The 19957-nt window shown below is 39.0% G+C and overlaps 1 protein-coding gene across 4 annotated transcripts in view; it reads left to right on the plus strand.

Moving 5' to 3' along the window:
• Scai (suppressor of cancer cell invasion) overlaps positions 1-15386 on the plus strand; it is a 115568-nt gene extending 100182 nt beyond the window's left edge. For 2 of the 4 annotated variants that reach the window (XM_028856786.2, XM_037204469.1), the window contains 4 exons: positions 6018-6090; positions 9525-9698; positions 9892-9992; positions 14468-15386. In XM_028856786.2, the coding sequence (XP_028712619.1) occupies positions 6018-6090; positions 9525-9698; positions 9892-9992; positions 14468-14614 (495 nt within the window). In that variant the 3' untranslated portion in view covers positions 14615-15386. Of the gene's footprint in view, positions 1-6017; positions 6091-6702; positions 6926-9524; positions 9699-9891; positions 9993-14467 lie in introns of those variants that run through there. The other 2 variants (XR_003733089.2, XM_028856788.2) reach the window with 2 other exon arrangements.
• Positions 15387-19957: the final 4571 nt, after the last annotated feature.

Below are 19957 nucleotides of genomic sequence, written 5' to 3' on the forward strand. Positions count from 1 at the left end.
GAATTGAGCTGCTGATGGAAGTGCTGTGAATGGAAATGGAGTCCTCTTAAAGTTCAGCAAACACTCTTAGCCACTGATCCATATCTCCTGCCCCAGCATGCTTTGTGTATGTGTGTGCGTGTGAGTGCCTCTTACTATCCTTAAATCTTAAAATTGGGAGATGTTCATGAGGGCCTAATATGAAGGAACCTTTAGTTTCAGGAGATTTACATTTGCTTGTACCAAACATCAAGAAGTACCACCAGCTTAGAACCCTATTTGTAGTATCACCTGCAGGCATGTACGAGAGCTGACATCTTGCAGGAACTAATTGTCTGTTGAGCTCAACACCAAGAAAGGTCACCTTACCAAGAAAGGTCACCTTACCATTCTGTGAGAAATGATCCTAATGGGAAGACATGTGCGGGTTGACTTTACATCATTCTTACTTTAAAGGGATAGCCATGTAGGATTCTTCTCTAATGTGAGCAGATATGGATCTCTTACCATCTCTGCCCTTTTCTAGATGTGGCTTTCAAAACCTAAACTCAAGTTGCTAGTTTGCCTTAGGCCAGGCAAGGTCTAGCATTAGCTTATTTGCCCAGTCTCTTCTAGTAGTTTTTCCTCATATCTCTGACCATCTCTGGAGTGTCCCTGGGTTCCATCCTGTTCTTATTTCCCAGACATAGCTGACTCCCTTAGTGCTCACACTAGTTTCATGACTTAATTACTGTACCCCTACTGGTTTCTTCCAAGTGTGTTACCTCCAGGTAAGACCTCTCTCTAGAACTCCACTTCTAATCATCTACCTACTTTGTGTATCCAGTTGGGAATTCTTCAAACAATTGCAAGCTAACAGAAACCACTATACCCAAGACAATTCTAGGCCACTTCTACCTCCGGACTCCCTGTCTCAGTTGGTGCCTATTTTGCTTTTATAATTATCCCAGCTGGAAGTTGTGTCTTTCTTGATGTTCTTCTCCTTCCCTCCTATATCACATGCATTTTATGAAATCTTCTAGGATCTAATTAAATGTCCCAAATGTCATGTACTCCACTGCCATTCTCCTGGTTCATGCCACTGTTCTCCCTCACCTGATTCATTGTAGTAGCTTCCCAGCTAGGCGTACTTAATTCTTCTTTACCTCTCACCTCCTGCATGCGTGCCTTTATGTCAGGATAAACCTTCTCTATTCAAACTCTCCCATGGCTTCTTATCTCACTCATAATACAAGACACATGTGGGCACACAGGCTTCTTTGACTTCCTTGCCAATCTCTTCAGCTACACTATTTCCTTCCTGATCCTTGTCTTAGTTAGGCTTTCTATTACTACGATGAAACACCGTGACCAAAAGCAAGTTGGGGAGGAAAGGGTTTATTTGACTTACACTTGTGGATTCATAGTCCATCACTGAAGGAAGTGAATCAGGAACTCAAGCAGGGCAGGCTCCTGGAGGCAGCAGCTGACGCAGAGGCCAAAGGAGAGGAGTGCTGCTTACTGGCTTACTTCTCATGCCTTGTTCAGTCTTTCTTTCTTACAGAACCCAGCACCACCTATCCAGGGGTGGCACTACCCACCATGGGCTGGACCCTCCCCTACTGATCACTAACTGAGAATATGCCCTATGTTGAATCTCATGGAGGCATTTCCTCAACTAAGGCTCCTTCCTCTCTGATGACTCTAGCTTGTGACACAAAACTATCCAGGACAGTCCTTAGTATTTCAGGCAGTCTTCTGCTGTGGCCCTTTCTATCTTAAATGCCCTATCAAAGGTACCTCATATTTGTTAAGTGTTTGAATAAATGAAACCTCTTAATCAGGTCCTCCTTAATTGCGATGTTTCAGATCATGTGCCTTTTTACCTTGTGACTTTATTGTTCTTCATAACCATGATAATTCACATTTGTATCATGACAGCTGTGCTATGTGTTCTTCTAAGTGTTTGATATACTTGAGCACATTCAATTCTCACACAGATAATTTGTCATATTTTTTTCAGTACTGAGTGTGAATATAGGGCCTCACATATACTAGGCAAGCACTCTGACACTGAGCTTCATCTCCAGCTCTCTTTTTCTTCTTTATTTAGAGATAGTGGTGTTTCACTAAGTTGTTTAGGCTGACTTTGAACTTAACTCTATAGCTCAGACCAGCCTTGAACTTACAGTCTTCCTGCTTAGCCTCCCAAGTAGCTACAGTAATTATAAGACTGTACCTCCAGGCCTACTGTTACCACTTTTATTATCTTCATTTGACTGATAAGAAAAATAAGGCACAGGAAGTTTAAGCATTTTTTAAAATATTTTATGTGTATAGATATTTTGCGACATGCGTGCCTGTGCACCACCTGCATATAATGCCCGTGGCAGCCAGAAGAGGGGGCCAGATCCCCTGGAAATAGTTATAGATGGCACTGTATAGGTGCTGGGAAATGAACCCAGGTCTTCTGCAATGGGAGCCAGTTCTTGGTGAGCCATCTTTCCAGACCCAGGGTCACACAGCAAACTAAGTGGTAGCAAAGCTGGATTTAAACAATCTGATTACAAAACCTGTACTATTAATGTAATTATTTGAATTCCATGCTCTGTGCCTAGACTCCTTGTTACCTTTGAGGTCTGTATATAATTTACTCATTTTGTTTACTGGGGGCCTCCCTGTATCTGCCACTTGCATCCCTGTCCAAATATCATCTTCAGGGAGACAGGGCTTTTCTGTTTTATTTACTATCCTATCTTTAGCATCTGCTCCATCTCCTCAATGAGTATTTATTGAAACTAGACCTTTTAAATGGATAACTATATCTATTGATGTAAGTTAATAGTGGAGGTTTTATTCTGTTTCATTTTGAGACAGTCTTGCTCTGTAGCTCAGTTTGGCCTTAAACTTGAGATCCTCCATTCTCAGCCTCCCAGGTTATAGGTAAGAATCAATTAGACACAATTTTTAACTTACCAGTTTTTAAAAGTGTGTGTGTGTGTGTGCATGTGCGTGTGCGCACACCTTGCAGTTAGACACAATTTTTAACTTACCAGTTTTTAAAAGTGTGTGTGTACATGTGTGTGTGAATATATACCACATATGTATGATTGTCCACAGAGACAAGAAGAGGGTATTGGATCCCCTGGAGCTAGAGTTACTGGCAGTTGTCAGTTGCCTGACATATCAGTGCTGGGAACCAAACTTGGGTCCTCTGGAAGAGTAGAGTGTGCTCTCAACTGCTAAGACATCTCTCCAATACCCCTAAATTGTTTGTAATTACACACACACACACACACACACACACACACACACACACACACACACACACACGTTGGGGAGTGGGTTATGTGTGGAGGTCAGAGAATGACTTTGAGTCTGTCCTTTTTTTCTACCATTTGGTCTCTGGGGATCAAATAGGTTGCCAGACGTAAAGCACCTGTACCTGCTTAGCCTTCTTGCCAGCCACACTTTGTTATTTTTAATAGATCCTTTCACTAGGACTTAGGATTTGTCTATCATTCTAGGTTAGCTGGCCAATGAGCCCCAAGTCCAACTGTCTCTGTCTTCCCAGTGATGGTGTTATAAGCACGTTACCACATTTTGCCTTTTACATGTTCTCTAGGCATTAAAATCAGATCCTCATGCTTATGTGGCAAGTATTTTATCAACCAAGTCCTAAAACTGAAATATAATCTAATATGCCAGGCATGGTCACTGTGCCTATAGGTTGAGGTGGGAGGTTCACTTGATTTTAGGAATTCAAATCCAACCTGAACAACATCACAAGACCCTGTATCTAAGTAAATAAATAATATATACAACCCAGTATTGTCTATCAGGATCCTATGATAACCCCCAAGATGTTCATAATTTCATGAAGGACTTAATACTTAGCATATAATTATGTGAAGACTTAATAGAGTAAGATGAAGATAGTAAAATCAGCAAAGAATAAGGAAATGTAAGAGAGTCCGGAGAAAACCAGGTCTAAACTTCCAGGGTGTTGACCCAGGAGTCACACAGAATGTTCTTCATTCCCCAGCATGACCATGTGGATTAAGTACTTTATTTTAGAGATGCTTATTACAGACCTTGTGGTGCAGATCAGTTGGTATTGTGTTTGCCTAGTATTCATGAAGCTCTGCTTTCTGTCCTCAGCACTTGGGACATGGAAACCAGAGGATCAGACGCAGAGCAACCTGGATTACATGAGACCCAGTCACAAAATTTTAAAGACTGACTCACTAGAGAGCTGAAGTCAAGGCTTTTAATGGGAACTAATCACTAGAATGTCCTCTGCCAGGCTTCCAGAGGGAATGTTGGGATTTCCCTAAAGTGTCTCATTTACCCCATCTATGCAGAGTAAGCCCAATCATGTGAGTCTTCCCACACGTAGCATCCAGCAGCCAGCCAAAGCTAACTTTATAAGCTGGCACTCAGACCTAGTGCAATATAAGTATATGCGTGTATGTATATAAGATGTATCAGAAGACAGAGCTTGACCAGCAAGCAGAAAGAAGAGACCTTGTGGAAATGAATGGTAGTGTTGTCTACTTTAGCACTATCCAGAGCAAGAGCAGCACAGACTATGACCCACAGGCATTTCCAAAATGTGGAATAATTCTGTGGTATTTCTTCAGTGCTGGGAATGGAGCTCAGGACTTCATACAGGATAGGCAAGCTTGGGTTTTTTGGTGGTGGTGGTGGTGGTAGTGGGGTGGGTGGTGGGTTGGTTGGTTGGTTGGTTGGTTGGTTGGTTGGTTGGTTGGTTTGGAGATGTGGTCTTACAGAGCCCAGGCTGGCCCCAACTCCTGAACCTCCTACCTCATTTTTCAAATGATGGGACATTTCTACCTTGCATGGCTCATACTGCATTTTTCTGGGCTATGTTTTGGTGTATGTTAACTAGCTTTATTAATTTTAGCAATCAAAATAGTTAGGAAGGGCCTAACTAATGACTTGCTATATTTTTGGTCACCACTTCTATTGCTTGCTTCTTTCATTTAGATTTTTGATTGATTTGATATTCACATTTATAGCATGAAATGTAGAGACAGCATATTTTTTCTAAATGTGGGAAAAAATTACTGTGTTATACCTACAAAAGTCCTATGTGTTTGGTTGCAGTTCCTTTTCTGTACTTTCCATTCTGTTCCATTTGTTTTCTGCCCACTCTTGTACAAGTGCCACACATTTCAGTTACTGAAGTTTTTAAGTGTACTTTAATATCTGGTGAATCTTCTCTTTTGCTTTCCTGACTGATTTTGCCATTTGAACTTCAGCAGTACATTTTTTTGTTGGCCGGGGAGAGGGGTGGGTAGGAGGCACTAGTAGCTCTTTTTATTGAGATTGGTTCAAATTTTAATATATTATCATGACATTTTAGAATGGATTCATCTGTAAGTACATAATGTGTCTCTCCATTTCTTTACCTTTATTTTTATCCTTTAGAATTTCTAACTTTCTGATTTACTCAGTTTACTCCTAGGAATTATATTTTTTTTTGTTGCTTCACCAAATAATTTATGTTATTAAAATTGTATCTATTATAATAGATCTGCCTTTAGAGAAATGATATTCTAAATTATGCAGAGTACTCCACTTGTAGTCTGAATGTCCACTTAGTTCTTGCTGTAATGAGCACATTGGCACCATCCTGTATGAGTTGTTGCTGTGAGATTCAGTAAGGGATTTATTTACCCATTCCCAGAGCCTTTGAGACTGAAAACTAGATCTTTTGGAAAATTCACCCTGGTGTATCCAGTGGGACCACTGTTTGTAGAGACCCAGATGACCTGTATCTACAAAGCTGCAATTATATATCTACTATTACTTTAAAAAATCAGTCTACAGAGTGAACGTCACTGTTTTGGTGGCAGTCCTTTTTAGCAAATTGGTATGCATGGTAATGAAACATGAACTGCATATCTGCAACTGCTGCTGTTTCTATATCTGCTTGTAGATAGATTAGAGCCCAATCTGTACACTAGTTATGTGCACTGGAAAATTACTAGGTCAAATCTTTAATGAAAGTCTTAAATTCTTATATATTGCAGAATTTCACAAACTTATTTGGACAGCCACTCGTCTGCTTGCTTTCTCCCACGGCATATCCAAAAGCTTTGCAAGGTATGTTCTTTAGTGCCTGTTAGACCAGTAGGTCTTAATGAAACAAGACCATATTTGTTTTGATCTCCCATCATGATTAGACATGGATGTATGGTTCTTGTAGCAAGTGTCAATCTGAAATATACCTGGAATCCTTGCTGCCAAGGTTTCCCTAATGTGCTGTGATTAGGCCTTGAAGTGATTCATCTCTGAGAAAGAAATGGTTTGTTGCTGAGAGAGTTCCTGGTTTTTAGATTTAAAAATCGGTTTTGATTTTCTTGTCATATCCATATAGCATGATTTTCCTACATCTTTGGTTATATACCTTAGGCATCTTTGAAGACTGTAAAATGGCTGGTCTAGGAAACTTCTCAGCCTATGTCTAAGAGTTAGGGTATTTGAGCTGGCACAACTTAAAAGGCTTCTTTCTTTCTCTTCTTGTTTTTTGTTTACTTTTTTCTTTGAATTTTTATCTTGTTCTTTTAAAATAAAATTCTCTTCAGAATTCACAGAAGGACAAGTTTGTTTGGGCCATTTCTCCAGTGGCTACAAAGGGAAAGCCTTATGTCCTTAGTATTTTGTCCTCAATAGGTTACACATAAAATCTAATTCTAACTCCCAGTCATTTCCTAGGTCAAATGCTAAGTGAGACTTCACACTGTCTTAGCAGTACTTGTCACTGTGTCACTATCTCCCTGACTGTGAATAGTGCTGCTGTCTTTCTGTGGGAGATGGCATTATACTGCTACTTCCCAGCCCGAAGTCCTGTCTGCTGACATAGTTTGACACAGGAAGTGATTGATGGTCAGCACTTGAATGCCTGAGAGAAGCTGGAGACTTACACCGTTGTTTTAAGGTAAGTTCTGCTGTTTAACAGGGAAAATCTTGTAACAATTCTAAGTTCACATAGCCAAAGCCAAATCCTAAGGGATAGAACTTACCTTCAAACAACGGTAAAATTCTCCTGCTTTGAGGACTTTGCATCCTGTTTCTTATTGTTTCTGGAGGAATGTAACCTCTTCCCACCACTAGAGAGTGCTGTCATCATCCTGTTTTAATGTAGTTTTACTTAAAACTACATGGTCAAGTGGGTTAATACCAAAATTCCATTAGTGACTTCATTGCACAGAGAAGAAAAGCACAGACAAATGGATGCCAGCTGAATTTGAGTCCCAGCCTAGCCACTTACTAGCTGTGTGACTTTGGAATGCTATTCAGCCATTTTGTGCCTTGGTTATTTCATCTATCAAATGGAAATAATAATAGTATTTAACCCTATAGCATAGTGCTAGGTACCTAGAAAGTACTTAGTTTGTGGTGTTAATATGTGTGTGGTTGTGATTCATTTCCTTAATGTTTCGTTTTTTGGTTTTGGGGTTTTTTTGCCCAACATCCTATCTTTAAACTATAAAGTTTAGGGGGCTGGAGAGATGGCTGAGTGGTTAAGAGCACTGACTGCTCTTCCAGAGGACCTAGGTTCATGTCCCAGCACCCACGTGGCAGCTCACAAGTGTCTGTAACTCAAGATCTGACACAGTCATACATGCAGCAAAACACCAATGCAAATAAAATAAAAATAAATAAATTATAAAATAAAAGTTTAGACTACAAATACCTTTAAGTAAAATTCAGCCACCAGACAGATTGAATATTCTAATATTCAATTCAGGATTTATTCAGTAGCATTGTTGCTGCTGACCTCAACAACAGGGCTTGACACTCTGGCCACAAAGTAGATGTATTTATTTGATAAGGTTCCTACATATTTGGTGTCTGTAGCTCTATCATTAGTCAAGACATACTTTATTCATTCAGTACAGTTTTTAAGATTAATTCATCAGGCTAGGCACTGGGGAACAGCACTGCATCTGATATTCCAGTTGTGTTTCTCATAGAGCCAGTGTCTAGTAGACGATAGAGATGACCTGACAGGAGGAAGCATAAGAGTATGAACAAGGAACTGCTACTACCGCACAGGGGTAAAGCAAAGGGAGAAATGATAGATGGGGATTGGAGTGACTGAGCAGGCAGAGTTCCAGCAGAAAAACTGTATGTGTTATAGCCTTGAGCTATGAGAGCCTGTAAAATATTAGAGAAGTTTAAGTGGTATCTCTGACTGAAGGGATTATGTGATTGAATGATAAAAACCCTTTAAAGATGATAATATGATTTGAATTGGAGAGATTGGAGTGAAAAGTGCTAAACAGAGGAGAAGGATGAAAGAGCATGCAGAGAGAATGGATTAGAAGGGTACTGAGGGAAGTAGCCAGATGATGGTGTCAGGAGCTCAACAGTGACTGAATGCTAAGCTTGCTGATGCTGCAGGACTTGCTGATAGACTGGGAGACAGAAAGCAAGAAGATAGATGTGTGTGGCTCTTTTATTGGTGGAAATCTTGAGTCTTGATGAGAACCTGCATTTGAAAACTGTAGAGGAAAGCATGTGTTGAATTCAGGGTCTTTCTGAGAATGGAGTTGAATCTAGCCCAGTGCTGTTCAGTAGAAATGTAGGATGAGTTGCATAGATAGTGAGTGTTAACAATATGTCTTTTTGTGCTAAGTCTTTGAAGTCTGAGATGCATTCAGAGATAGTTTGGAGCAGCTAGTCTTTGTGTATGGTAGATCATAGGAAAGCACAGAACCAAAACTATGGAATTCAGTCTTATTCTTTGAAAATTAAGCATCCATGAGCATGAGTAGCAACTAATATCCTAGGAGTTGGTGAGATCAGCAATGTATATGGCCAAAGATAAAAAATGTTGACATTGAAGAGCTAGGCAGATTATAGGTATGGTTCTACATACCTATAATCCCACACTTGGGAGGTAAAAAGGCAAGAAGATCAGGAGTTCAGGGTTGTCCTTAGCTACTTCATGAGTTCAAGGCCAACCTAAGCTCCTTAAGACCCTGTCTCAAAAAGGGCCTGAATTGCAGAGAAAGAACAACTAATCAGAAAGTTGGCAGATCAAGTACTCATCAGATATTTACATCATAGATGCTTCATGAGGCAATACTTGCCATACTCAGATGAAATTGGTTAGTTGTGTTAAGATAGTAAGAAATGTGTTTAAGCCAGGTGGTGTAGTGCATACCTTTAATCCCAGCACATGGGAGGCAGAGATCTCTGTGAGTTCAAGGTTAGCATGGTCTACAGAGTGATTTCCAGGACAGCCAGAACTGTTATACAGAGAAACCCTGTCTCAAAAAAAAACAAAAAAAAAGAAATGTGTCTACTTACTATTTTATAATTGAAGGAGGCTCAGTGTTTTTATTTTATTCAGAAGGCAATATACCTGGGATGTGTTTTCATCGCTTCATGAAGAATTTATGTTGTTGAACTGTGATTTACTGATACAGCTTTAATTTTATACATTATCAGTATATTAAGATATTCCTCATGTGTTTGCTAACCCGTTGTAAACCTCTTGTCTGTATGTAACATGTTTGTGATTACAGATCAGTCTCAGCGAGGTAGCCTCTTCACTCTCTTTTTGAACAATCCTCTAATGGCCTTCCTATTTGTGTCTGGATTGTCAAGCATGCGTAGAGGCCTGTGGGAAAAGTGTCAAGAATATCTTCGAAAAATCAACCGTGATATTGCCCAGCTACTGACCCATTCACGTTCCATAGGTACCCTGCTAATCTACCTGAAACTTAACAAAGCTTACTGTAGTATCTGTCTTAAATGGTTTCCTACTGTAAACTGGGTATTTTAAGGTATTTGTCCCAGGTAGGAAAGTCATGAAGGCTTTCCTTAACTTAGTTCCCTGTTGAAGTGGCATTTTCGTATTGCCTCCATTCACTATCCCCTTCTCCTCTACAGATCAGGCCTTTCTCCAGTTTTTTGGAGATGAGTTTCTTCGATTGCTTCTCACAAGGTTTGTCTTCTGTTCAGCCACCATGAGGATGCACAAGGCCTTTCGGGTAGGCAGTGAAATCATTAAAGATCAAGTTCACCATTTCAATCCATTATTGCTAGTCTTGTATTACATTTTGCTTACACTAAATAAAATTTAAATAGATTCAGGATAATATTCAGAAGAAAGCATGTGCAGCATTATGATGAGCAGTATTGTGGGCGTGGTGGTGCATGCTTATAATCCCAGTACTTAGTAGGCTGAGGCAAAGCCTGTCTCTTAAAAGCTGAAACAGAAAAAGATTAACAATGCTGTGACGCAAGTTCCCAGTGAGAATATTTTCATGAGCTGCCTGTATTCCCAGCACTTGAGAAGTAGAGGTCAAAGTTCAAGGTCACCCTTGACTACCTAATGAGTTTGTGGCCAGCCTGGGATATATGAGACACTTTTTTTTTTTTTTTTTTTTTTTTTTTTTTTGGTTTTTCGAGACAGGGTTTCTCTGTGTAGCTTTGCGCCTTTCCTGGAGCTCACTTGGTAGCCCAGGCTGGCCTCGAACTCACAGAGATCCACCTGGCTCTGCCTCCCGAGTCCTGGGATTAAAGGCGTGCGCCACCAACGCCCGGCTGAGACACTTTTTTAAAAAAAAAAAAAAAAAAAAAAAAAAACTTTCTTTACCTAGGAAGACTGCTGTGGGTCCTGCCAAATCTCTCCTCAAATGCAGCTAATAACAAGTGTTGTGATTATTTACCTTTTATTAAAACCTTATTGCTGGGCAGTACTCAAGAGGCAGATCACTGAGTTTGAGGCCAGCTGGGTCTAAAGAGCAAGTTCCAGTACAGCCAGAGCTACACAGAGAAAACCTGTCTCAAAAAATTTAAAAAAAAAAAAAAAAAATGTGCTTTGTTTTCTGTCTAGTATATTAGTGGATTTATATTGCTTTATTTTAGTCAATGGCGTTCTGAGGGCTGGAGATTTAGCTCAGTGGTAGAATGCCCACCTAGAATGCACAAGGCCCTGAGTTCAATCAGCAGTATCACTGGAAAAATTGTATATATAATATATATGTAATTATGTTAAATAAATATATATATGTACATGTACATGCATATATCTGTATGTGTATGTATGACATTGCTGCAGTTGAGCCATGTTGATTATAGTGTTTATTCTTTGCCATTGTCTGTGTCTTAGTTAATTAACCTTTCTGCCAATAAAGGACATTTTGATTGCTACCAGGTGTTATTATTGTATAAATGATGCAGTAGTAGTTGGTGCATACCTCTAATCCCAGCACTTAGGAGGCAGAGTCAGGTGAATCTTTATGAGTTTGAGGACAGCCAAGGCTGCATAGTGAGACCTTGTTTAAAAAAACGAATGAAGTAGGCCAGGCAGTGGTGGCACATGCCTTTTATCTCAGCACTCAGGAGGCAGAGGCAGGTGGATCTCTGAATTCAAAGCTAGCCTGTCTATAGAGCAAGCTCCAGGGCAGCCAGGGTCACACAGAGAGGTCCTGTCTATGTTGGCCAACTATTCTTGGGCATGGGGCCTGCCATGGAGTGTGATTGATAAATCCAATGACATTCCATTGTAGAAAACTGACTTCCTTTCCCTGGCGATAGCAATTGCAAATATCTCTTGATTGGGGTTGGGAGTTAGTCTGATTTGTACCTGTGCTGGTCTTCTGCATGCTGTCAGTTTCTGTGAGTTCAGATGTGCATCACCCCTGTTGTGTTTAGAGGACACTGTTTCCTTGGAGTCACCCATCACCACTCTTAGAATCTTTTCACCTCTTCTTTTGCATAGATCCCTGAGCTCTGGGGGTAGGGTTTGATGAAGATATCCTATTTAGGACTGAGTGTTCCACAGCCCCATTCTCTGCACACTGTCCATTGTAGGTCTTCATGTTATATCATCTACCGAAAGAAGTTTGTCTAATGAGAGTTGGTTGATGCACTGAACTGAGTCCTGAACAAGTTGGTACTCATGGGGTTTTGTTTGTTTTTAATGTTGTCTGTTGCATTTTTTACTTCATCGTGCAACATTAAGGATTTTATTTTTATATATATGTATTTGTTTTGTTTGTTTTGTTTTTCAAGATAGGGTTTCTCTGTGTTACAGCGCTGGTTGTCCTGGAACTCACTTTGTAGACCAAGCTGGCCTCAAACTCAAGAGGTCTGCCTGCCTTTGCCTCCTGAGTTCTGAGATTAAAGGCATATGCCACCACCACTTGACTAGGTTTTTTTTATATATTTATATTTTTATTTTTAAAAAGCTTTTGTAACTTAGTTTCAAAATATTCTGCTACATGTTTGATTTTCTTTCCGGTTTGATTTTATATAGTTGATACAGTCTCACTGTGTAGTCCAGGCTGGCTTTGAACTTCCTATCCTACCTCAGTGTTCTGACTGCCAGGATTATAGGTATGCCCCACTATTAATACTTACAATAAAATGCACAAAGTTGAAATATACCACTGGTTATTACATGTGTTACTACATGGTTAATAACCATGTTACTGTGAATATAAACCTCTACTAAGTCATATAACAGCATCATTCCAGAATATTTCCTCCCTAACCTTTTTGGTGAGTCTATAAGTCACTACATCATAGATCATTACTCATGATAGTTTTTACACTGCCTTATGAACTTGAATCACATTGGATAGAATCTTGTGTAAAGCCATTACTAAGATTGGCATATTTTGTTTCTTTTATCATTAGCTTTTTTTTTTCTTTATCAATTTTAGTTGGTTTTTGTTTTTTAGTGTTGTTTTGTTTGGTTTGGTTTGGTTTGCATGTGTATATGTGTACCACATGCATACCTGGTGCCCACAGAAGCAAGAAGATATCATTAGATCTCCTAGAACTGGAGTTTTGGATGGCTTTGAGCCACCATGTGGGTATTGGGAACCAAGCCCAGGTCCTCTGGAGGAGCAACAGGTGCTCTTAACCACTGAGCTGTCCCTCCAACTAACTCCACTTAGTCCTTTTTACTTCTGAGTTCATTGTTCTGTTGATGCTCACCTGGGTAGTTGTAAGTCATTAGCTAGTAAATGAAACTCTTCAGTACAAGTAGAAGAGTTTGTGTTAGTCTTTGCAAATATTCTTTGATTTTTTTTTTTTTAATTTCCCCACATGCAGAAAAGGCTTTGTTTTAATCAAAGTGTCTATTTTATACTGCTTCACCGCTAGACAGCAGCTTGGTTAGAAACTTAGCCTTTCACCTTGTGTAGTAACACAAGATCTTCTTATTTTTGATCTCTTCCAAGATAATCATTAGAAAACTTGGACATCACTGCCTCTGTTCCTAACTCTTTGTCCTCTTTCACTGACATGTCCTATTGTCACTATTTTGCTTTTCTTTCATGATTGTTTGACATTCAGTGTGAGTTCATCTTTGTAGAATGTGTCTTCTACTTCAGACCACTTGCCCCTTACCACTTTTTGATTTTTTTGTTTTGTTTTTGTGGTTTTTTTTTTGTTTTTTTTTTTTTTTTTTTTTTTTTTTTTTTTGGAGACAGGGTTTCTCTCTGTAGTTATAGTGCCTGTCCTGGATCTCACTCTGTAGAACAGGCTGGCCTTGAACTCACAGAGATCTGCCTGGCTCTGCCTCCCAAGTGCTGGGTTTAAAGGCGTGCGCCACCACCTCCCTGCTGCTTTTTGATTTTTATCAGCAGAAAGTTGTTATATGTTCCATTTCTAGAAACTGCCAGATCTTTTCTCAAAGCAGGTCATTAACACTCCCATGGTAAGGTATGAAAGTTGCTTATGTAATTGGCTGCACTGGGTGCCATCAGGCCTACATTCTGACCAAGTGGATTGGATCCAATATGCATTTTACTCATCAGTAATAGTGGTAAATACCTTTCCATCTGCTGTCTGGCTGGGTAATTTGTTACTTGTCTTTGTGGTTGTTTGTTTGCTTTTTAATGGTAACAAAAGTTTGAAGTGTTGAGGAGATCCAATTAATCAGGTTTTCTTTTTTCAAGTTCCTAAGAAATCTTATCCATTCTAAGTTTACAAAGGATTTCTGTTTTCTTCTAGAAGTTTTTATTTTAGAATTTGTCTTTTCACTCATTTTTATTTCTACTGCAGCATTTTTTTATTCATAAAATAAGTATTTTTTTAAATTCCATGTGTGGATCCCTCTCAGGATTTGTATCGTTTTTTGATGGTATTATGCCTAACAGTCATAGAGGTTAACAAATATTTGTGAAATAATGCAGTGTGCAGATGTATTAGGCTGACCCATAGGAAGCTATATTGAGAGGTTAAAATTGTCACTTGTTAGTAATTCAGTACAGAAGCCAAGTGTGATTGTGCTCTCGGAAGCTGACTCAGGAACATTGCTATGTGTTAGAGGTATAACAAGATCCTGTCTAAAGTTAACAAATAAAAGTTCCAAACCAACAAAAAACACATAGAGTAGTTATAATAACTGACAAGAGAGGAAAATAGACATTGAGCTACTCCTTAATATTGTCAAACTGAGTAGTTTCCTCCCATAAGATTGTGACACATAACTTTCCTTATTTAACAGGAAACTCGAAATTACCCAGAATCCTACCCACAACTGCCAAGGGATGAAACTGTTGAGAATCCTCACCTTCAGAAGCATATTTTAGAATTGGCCTCCATTCTGGATGTTCGGAACATCTTCTTTGAGAATTCTATGGACGACTATTAAAACCCTCTTGTTTAACAGTTTTCATCTTCCACAGGTTTTAAACGGTGCAGTTTTTATGTAATGACAGAGACCGTTACTCAGTTTTTTGTTTTTGTTTGGTTTGGTTTTTTGTGTAAATTTAGGAACTACCATTTTAAAGGCAAACTGAAAAAAAGTTCAAACTTTTAGGATAACTTTTAAAATATAATTTTTCAAGTCTTTTAAAGTCTCAATCTTGAAATTTTTATTTTTTGGTTTTGAAATTAGATACTTACCTCCAACATCTAATCCTACATTCAGATAGGTACTATTGCCTCCCTAAGAAGAATAAATTGTTTATTTTTACATAATGAGAATAATCCAAAAGTTAAATTTTCAATTGGAATTTTGAGGTTACAGAGCTTACTTAGAATGTGAATATATTATCATGAGATTTGTTTGTATATTGTATTTTCTTTGTGGTCTTGAATGCTGGAAATATAAAGGAAAATACTTCTAAATATTTCAGCCAAAAAATCAAGTCGGTGGTTTCATAATCCTGTACTATCTCCAGTAGGATTTCTACATAGACTATTCATTAGCAATATCAGGCTTTAAATTGTATCTTGATGGATTCATTGGTATACTCACTGCACAGTTCCTAATTCTTTTTCATATTCGAGTTTCCAAGGCATCAATGTCAGATACTGTCAATGTGAATTGAGGATAACTGGTTTACTGGAAAGTAAATTGTGAGTTGGTTTTACATTTGACAATTTGGAAGTAAGATATTAAAACTCCCTATGTTTTGTTATTCATGCACAAGTTTTTATTATTATTTTAAATAGGACCCCGTAATATGAAGGTTTTTGTGTGTTCTTCTCCATCGCCTTCATAATTTCAAAAGTACTAGCTATGAAGGTCCCTCCCATCATTGCTTCTTTAGACTGCATGGCATTTGACATGCAGAAATGCTTGACTCACAGGCCTTCTGCCTGTTTTTTTATAGGCTCATTGTCTAACTCTGGTGGTTCCTAGAAAAATGGGCTATCTATTTCCAGTACCTCTTTCCTATGCTCCTAAGGAATTTTTTTTTTCTTTTTCTTTTTCTCTCAAGGCAGGGTTTCTCTGTGTAGCTTTGGAGCCTGTCCTGGATCTCGCTCTGTAGCCCAGGTTGGCCTCAGATTCACAGAGATCCACCTACCTCTGCCTCCCGAGTGCTGGGATTAAAGGTGTACTACACCACCACCACCACCACCACCACCACCACCACCACCACCACCACCACCACCACCACCGTCCAGCCCTCTGTAAGGAAATTTTGATGTGTTGTTTTAACCTAGTTACCTTTTCTGACCTAGAGCAACACTTGAGGGTAAGTTGTAGCCCTATCTGCTCCAGTGCACTAAATTCATGAAGTCTATGTTATGGTTGGGTCAGGGACTTAGGATGTTTCATTATCTTTTAAAATTGTTTGTTTGTTCTTTCATTCTGTATTGCTTAAAGCTTAGAAAAAAAGTTACTCTGGAAAGAGCCTTTCCAGGTTGTGGTTTTTCATTTTTAAAAGTAAGTATCCCACCAGGTGGTGGCGGTGGCGGTGGCGGTGGCGGCGGTGGCGGTGGCGGCAGCAGAGGCGGCGGCGCACGCCTTTAATCCCAGCACTGGGAAAGCAGAGTCAGGCACATCCCTGTGAGTTTAAGTCCAGTCTGGTCTACAGAGCAAGTTCCAGGACAGAGAAACCCTGTCTCAAAAATAAATAAATAAACAAACAAACAAACAAGAAATAGCCTGTTTGCCTTTGTTTGAAAAACCATAACATATCATGGTTTTCCCTTCCCAACTCTTCTCCTGGACTGTAGAAATAGATGATGATTAGCTGTCTGGTCTCTTGTCTAGTTCCCTTATGTACTGTTCCCTGACATTTAAAGTGGCTCTGTCCTGTGTTTAATCCTTTTTTGCTAAGCATGAGAACCACTGGTTTCAAATCCAAGAAATCTGAGTTCTAATCTTGGCTTCTCTAGTAACTAGCATGATGCCCTTGACAAGTAGCTTCATGTGTCTGCTTCTTAGCACTCCTCTGTATAAAACAGAATGACTCACCCAAGATCCTGTTCCTGTCTGTCATTCTACAGTTTGGAGCCTTGGTTCCAAAAATGTTGATTTCCTCCCTGTTGCTTCCAGAAAAGTTGATTTGTATGTTTTTAGCACTCTAACATCCTTTTCATATCATGTTTAATAAGATTGTTTTAAAAAAAAAAAATCCTACATCCTACTTAGTTGTTTTGAGACTTGTTTAGAGAGACTGTCCTGGGCATATCAGACCTTCCGTGATCAGAAATATATGTGTCTTAGAGATCATAAAGTAAATCTAGATTATAACACAGGCCCTTAAACTAATAGTAATGCAATTCCTAACTGGTGGCTAAAGATCTAAAGGGGACCAAAACTGAAGCTGTAGCTCAATGGTAGATCATTAAGCTAACATTCAGAAATCCAGTGTTTGGTCTCCATCACTAGTCGGGGGAAATTCAAAAAGAAAGAAAAAATAGAAGCAATTTTGAGATGGGTGTGGTGATGTGTGCCTATAGGAGGCTAAAGCAGGAGGATTGCAAAGTCAGGGCTAATCTAGACTGTATAGCAAAAGTCCATCTCAGAAATAATTGCTAAGAGATCTTGAATCTTTTGAGAGCAAAACTACAGTAGGAAATTTGAAGCTTTTTTTTTAATCTATGCCTTTAAACAAACAAACAAACAAAAAACATGTATTATGTAGTTGTACAGCTGCCGTGCACCACATTTTCTTAATGACACTTGGAGTGCAAGAAACGTAAAAACCCTTGCCTTGAAGATGAAGATTGGCTTAGTAGTAGAACCTTGCCTAGCATGCACACAGCCCTGGTTTCCATTCCCAGTGCTTAAAGGTAGAGAGCTTCAGGAGTTCAAGGCCACCCTAGCATACAGAATGAGCTCTTGACCAACCTTGGCTGCATCAGACCCTGTCACAAAAACAGATTGGCTTATTTTAAGCCCTATTTAATTGTAGATTTTATTTAAAAAAAAAAAAACACCTTAAATATTGGAACAAAAAACAACAAAGCTGAGGAAGCAACATTTTTGTACTCAAATTGCACAAATCTCTTATAGATCCTGGTAAAGTTTCTAGTCTCTTAAGAATCACTGTAAACTCAGGGCAGTAGTGGCACACGTCTTTAATCCCAGCACACAGGAGGCAGAGGCAGGCAGATCTTTGAGTTTGAGGACAGCCAGGGCTACACAGAGAAACCTTGTCTCGAAAAACAACAAACAAACAAATAGAAAACCACTGTAAACCAACTAGAAAGCATCAAACTGCAAGAGATCAGTTACACACAAAGCAAAGTGAAACACAATAAGATTTTCTTTCTGTATCCATATAGTTCTGATATAAAGCAGCTACCTTTCCTGTTTTATAGAAGAAGCGGAGATGTTAGAAGCTGCTGATCTCATCTCAGCCCCCTCTCTCCAGTAGCTCAGGCTTCTGTAATGAACAAGAGGGAAAACTTTAGAGCTGTATTTAACATAAGAATTAAGATTTTATTCTCACTGTATCAGATACTCAAACCAGTCAGGATGAAGTTCAATCATAGAGTGCTTGCCTAGCATCTGCAAGGCCCTATGTTTAATTCCCAGTACAATGAATATTCATGCCAGTGAATCACTCACTCCAGCATTTTTTTTTTTTTTCTTGGTTTTTCGAGACAGGGTTTCTCTGCATAGCTTTGCGCCTTTCCTGGAGCTCACTTGGTAGCCCAGGCTGGCCTCGAACTCACAGAGATCCGCCTGGCTCTGCCTCCCGAGTGCTGGGATTAAAGGCGTGCGCCACCACCGCCCGGCCAACTCCAGCATATTTTTAACAATTATAAAATCGTATGTTTTTTTTCTTTGATTTTAGTCAGGTTATATTTTTTGTATGTGTTTCCTTCCTAGGAAGTGGTGCTCTCGAAACCTTTCAAAGCACAGAATTTATTGTGCCCTTTATATTTTTAAACAAAGTTTAAATGTTCCACAGTTTTGGAATTGTACTTGAGGTTTTCCTGTACGGGGTTTGGGTTTGGAGTTTGGTTTTGTTTTTCTTCTCCGTCATGCAATAGAATTCTCTTAAATGGGTAATGGTACTGAATTTCATTAATGTCAAGGGAGAAGTCCAAATCAGACTCCTGAATCAGTTACAGACCCTTCTCTAGCATTCTTCTCCAAGTTCAATCTCTGTCTGTGTCTGAGGAGTGGTTTCAACGTAGGTGAAAAATCTCAATTATCCCTGGAGACTTATAATCACCCCAATAACCAGAGAATGTTCTGGAATAGATACATATTAAGGTGCCAGGATCTGCAAACTTGGCCACTGCCAGAATCATCTGTCCACCTTGTGTGAGTATAAGACAATATGAATCTGAATCTGAATGCCTTGAGTCTCCTGGTGATGTGGGAGTGATTTCTGTTCTCATGTTTACTTGGAGAATTAAAGTGTATTTAGGTTGAGGGTTCTTTTTAGAACTTATTTATTTGAAATTCTTATTTTTAATGGCATGTGTATATTTTGTGATGCTAAATGCAGTCTCTATAAATTTTTTGTATATATGTGTATATATCTGTAAATATCTTGGTATGCAGTTATACAGTGTGTGTATATTATATACCCATACCCATTGTGGGCTGAATTTATTTTAGTTCTGTGAGGACATCAGAGTGGCATTGTTCCTGCTACTATAATTAGGTTGTGGCTGGATCTCATCCACAAGCCTCAATTTTAAGGGGCTGTGTTGGGATAAAATGGGCTCCTTTGGAGTTGTAATTAGGATATGAAGATATTGAGAAATGGCTGCATATTCTCAGCTTTAAAGTCATCTACAAACTTCAATTTAAATTGATAAGTTTGCTAGAAACCTGGAAACCTAAGTTTGTGAAACTGAGACACCAATAGGGTCTTAATCTTTCTTTGTCCCTTATTTTTCTTGGCACATATTTGAGAGCTACTACTGAGTAGAAAATTGTTTATATTAGGACTTTGGGGGCTATTGAAAAAATTACTTTGCTCACATTTGAAAATAGGACATGGCTTTTAAGTAGAAGAAATACCCATGTTTATCATTTCAATATCTTATTAAATTTTAATTTTGAATTTTTTTTCCATTAATATGCTCATTCTGTATGTGTCACTGTGAGGCAGAAGAAAGGGCATTAGCTAAAGAAAGGCCAAACCTTAGTGGGCTGAACAGAGAAGAGCTGGGTTGCTGATGTGTGTATCTGTAGCGGAGTCTGCTTAAGTAGACTTTTCTTACTGGTATTGCATATCAAAAATGAGTCTTTTGGTTTGGTTTGCAAAAGGGTTTCTCTGTGTAGCCATGG

The sequence above is a fragment of the Peromyscus leucopus genome, chromosome 4, assembly GCF_004664715.2.
Source record: "Peromyscus leucopus breed LL Stock chromosome 4, UCI_PerLeu_2.1, whole genome shotgun sequence".
Lineage (NCBI taxonomy): Eukaryota > Metazoa > Chordata > Mammalia > Rodentia > Cricetidae > Peromyscus > Peromyscus leucopus.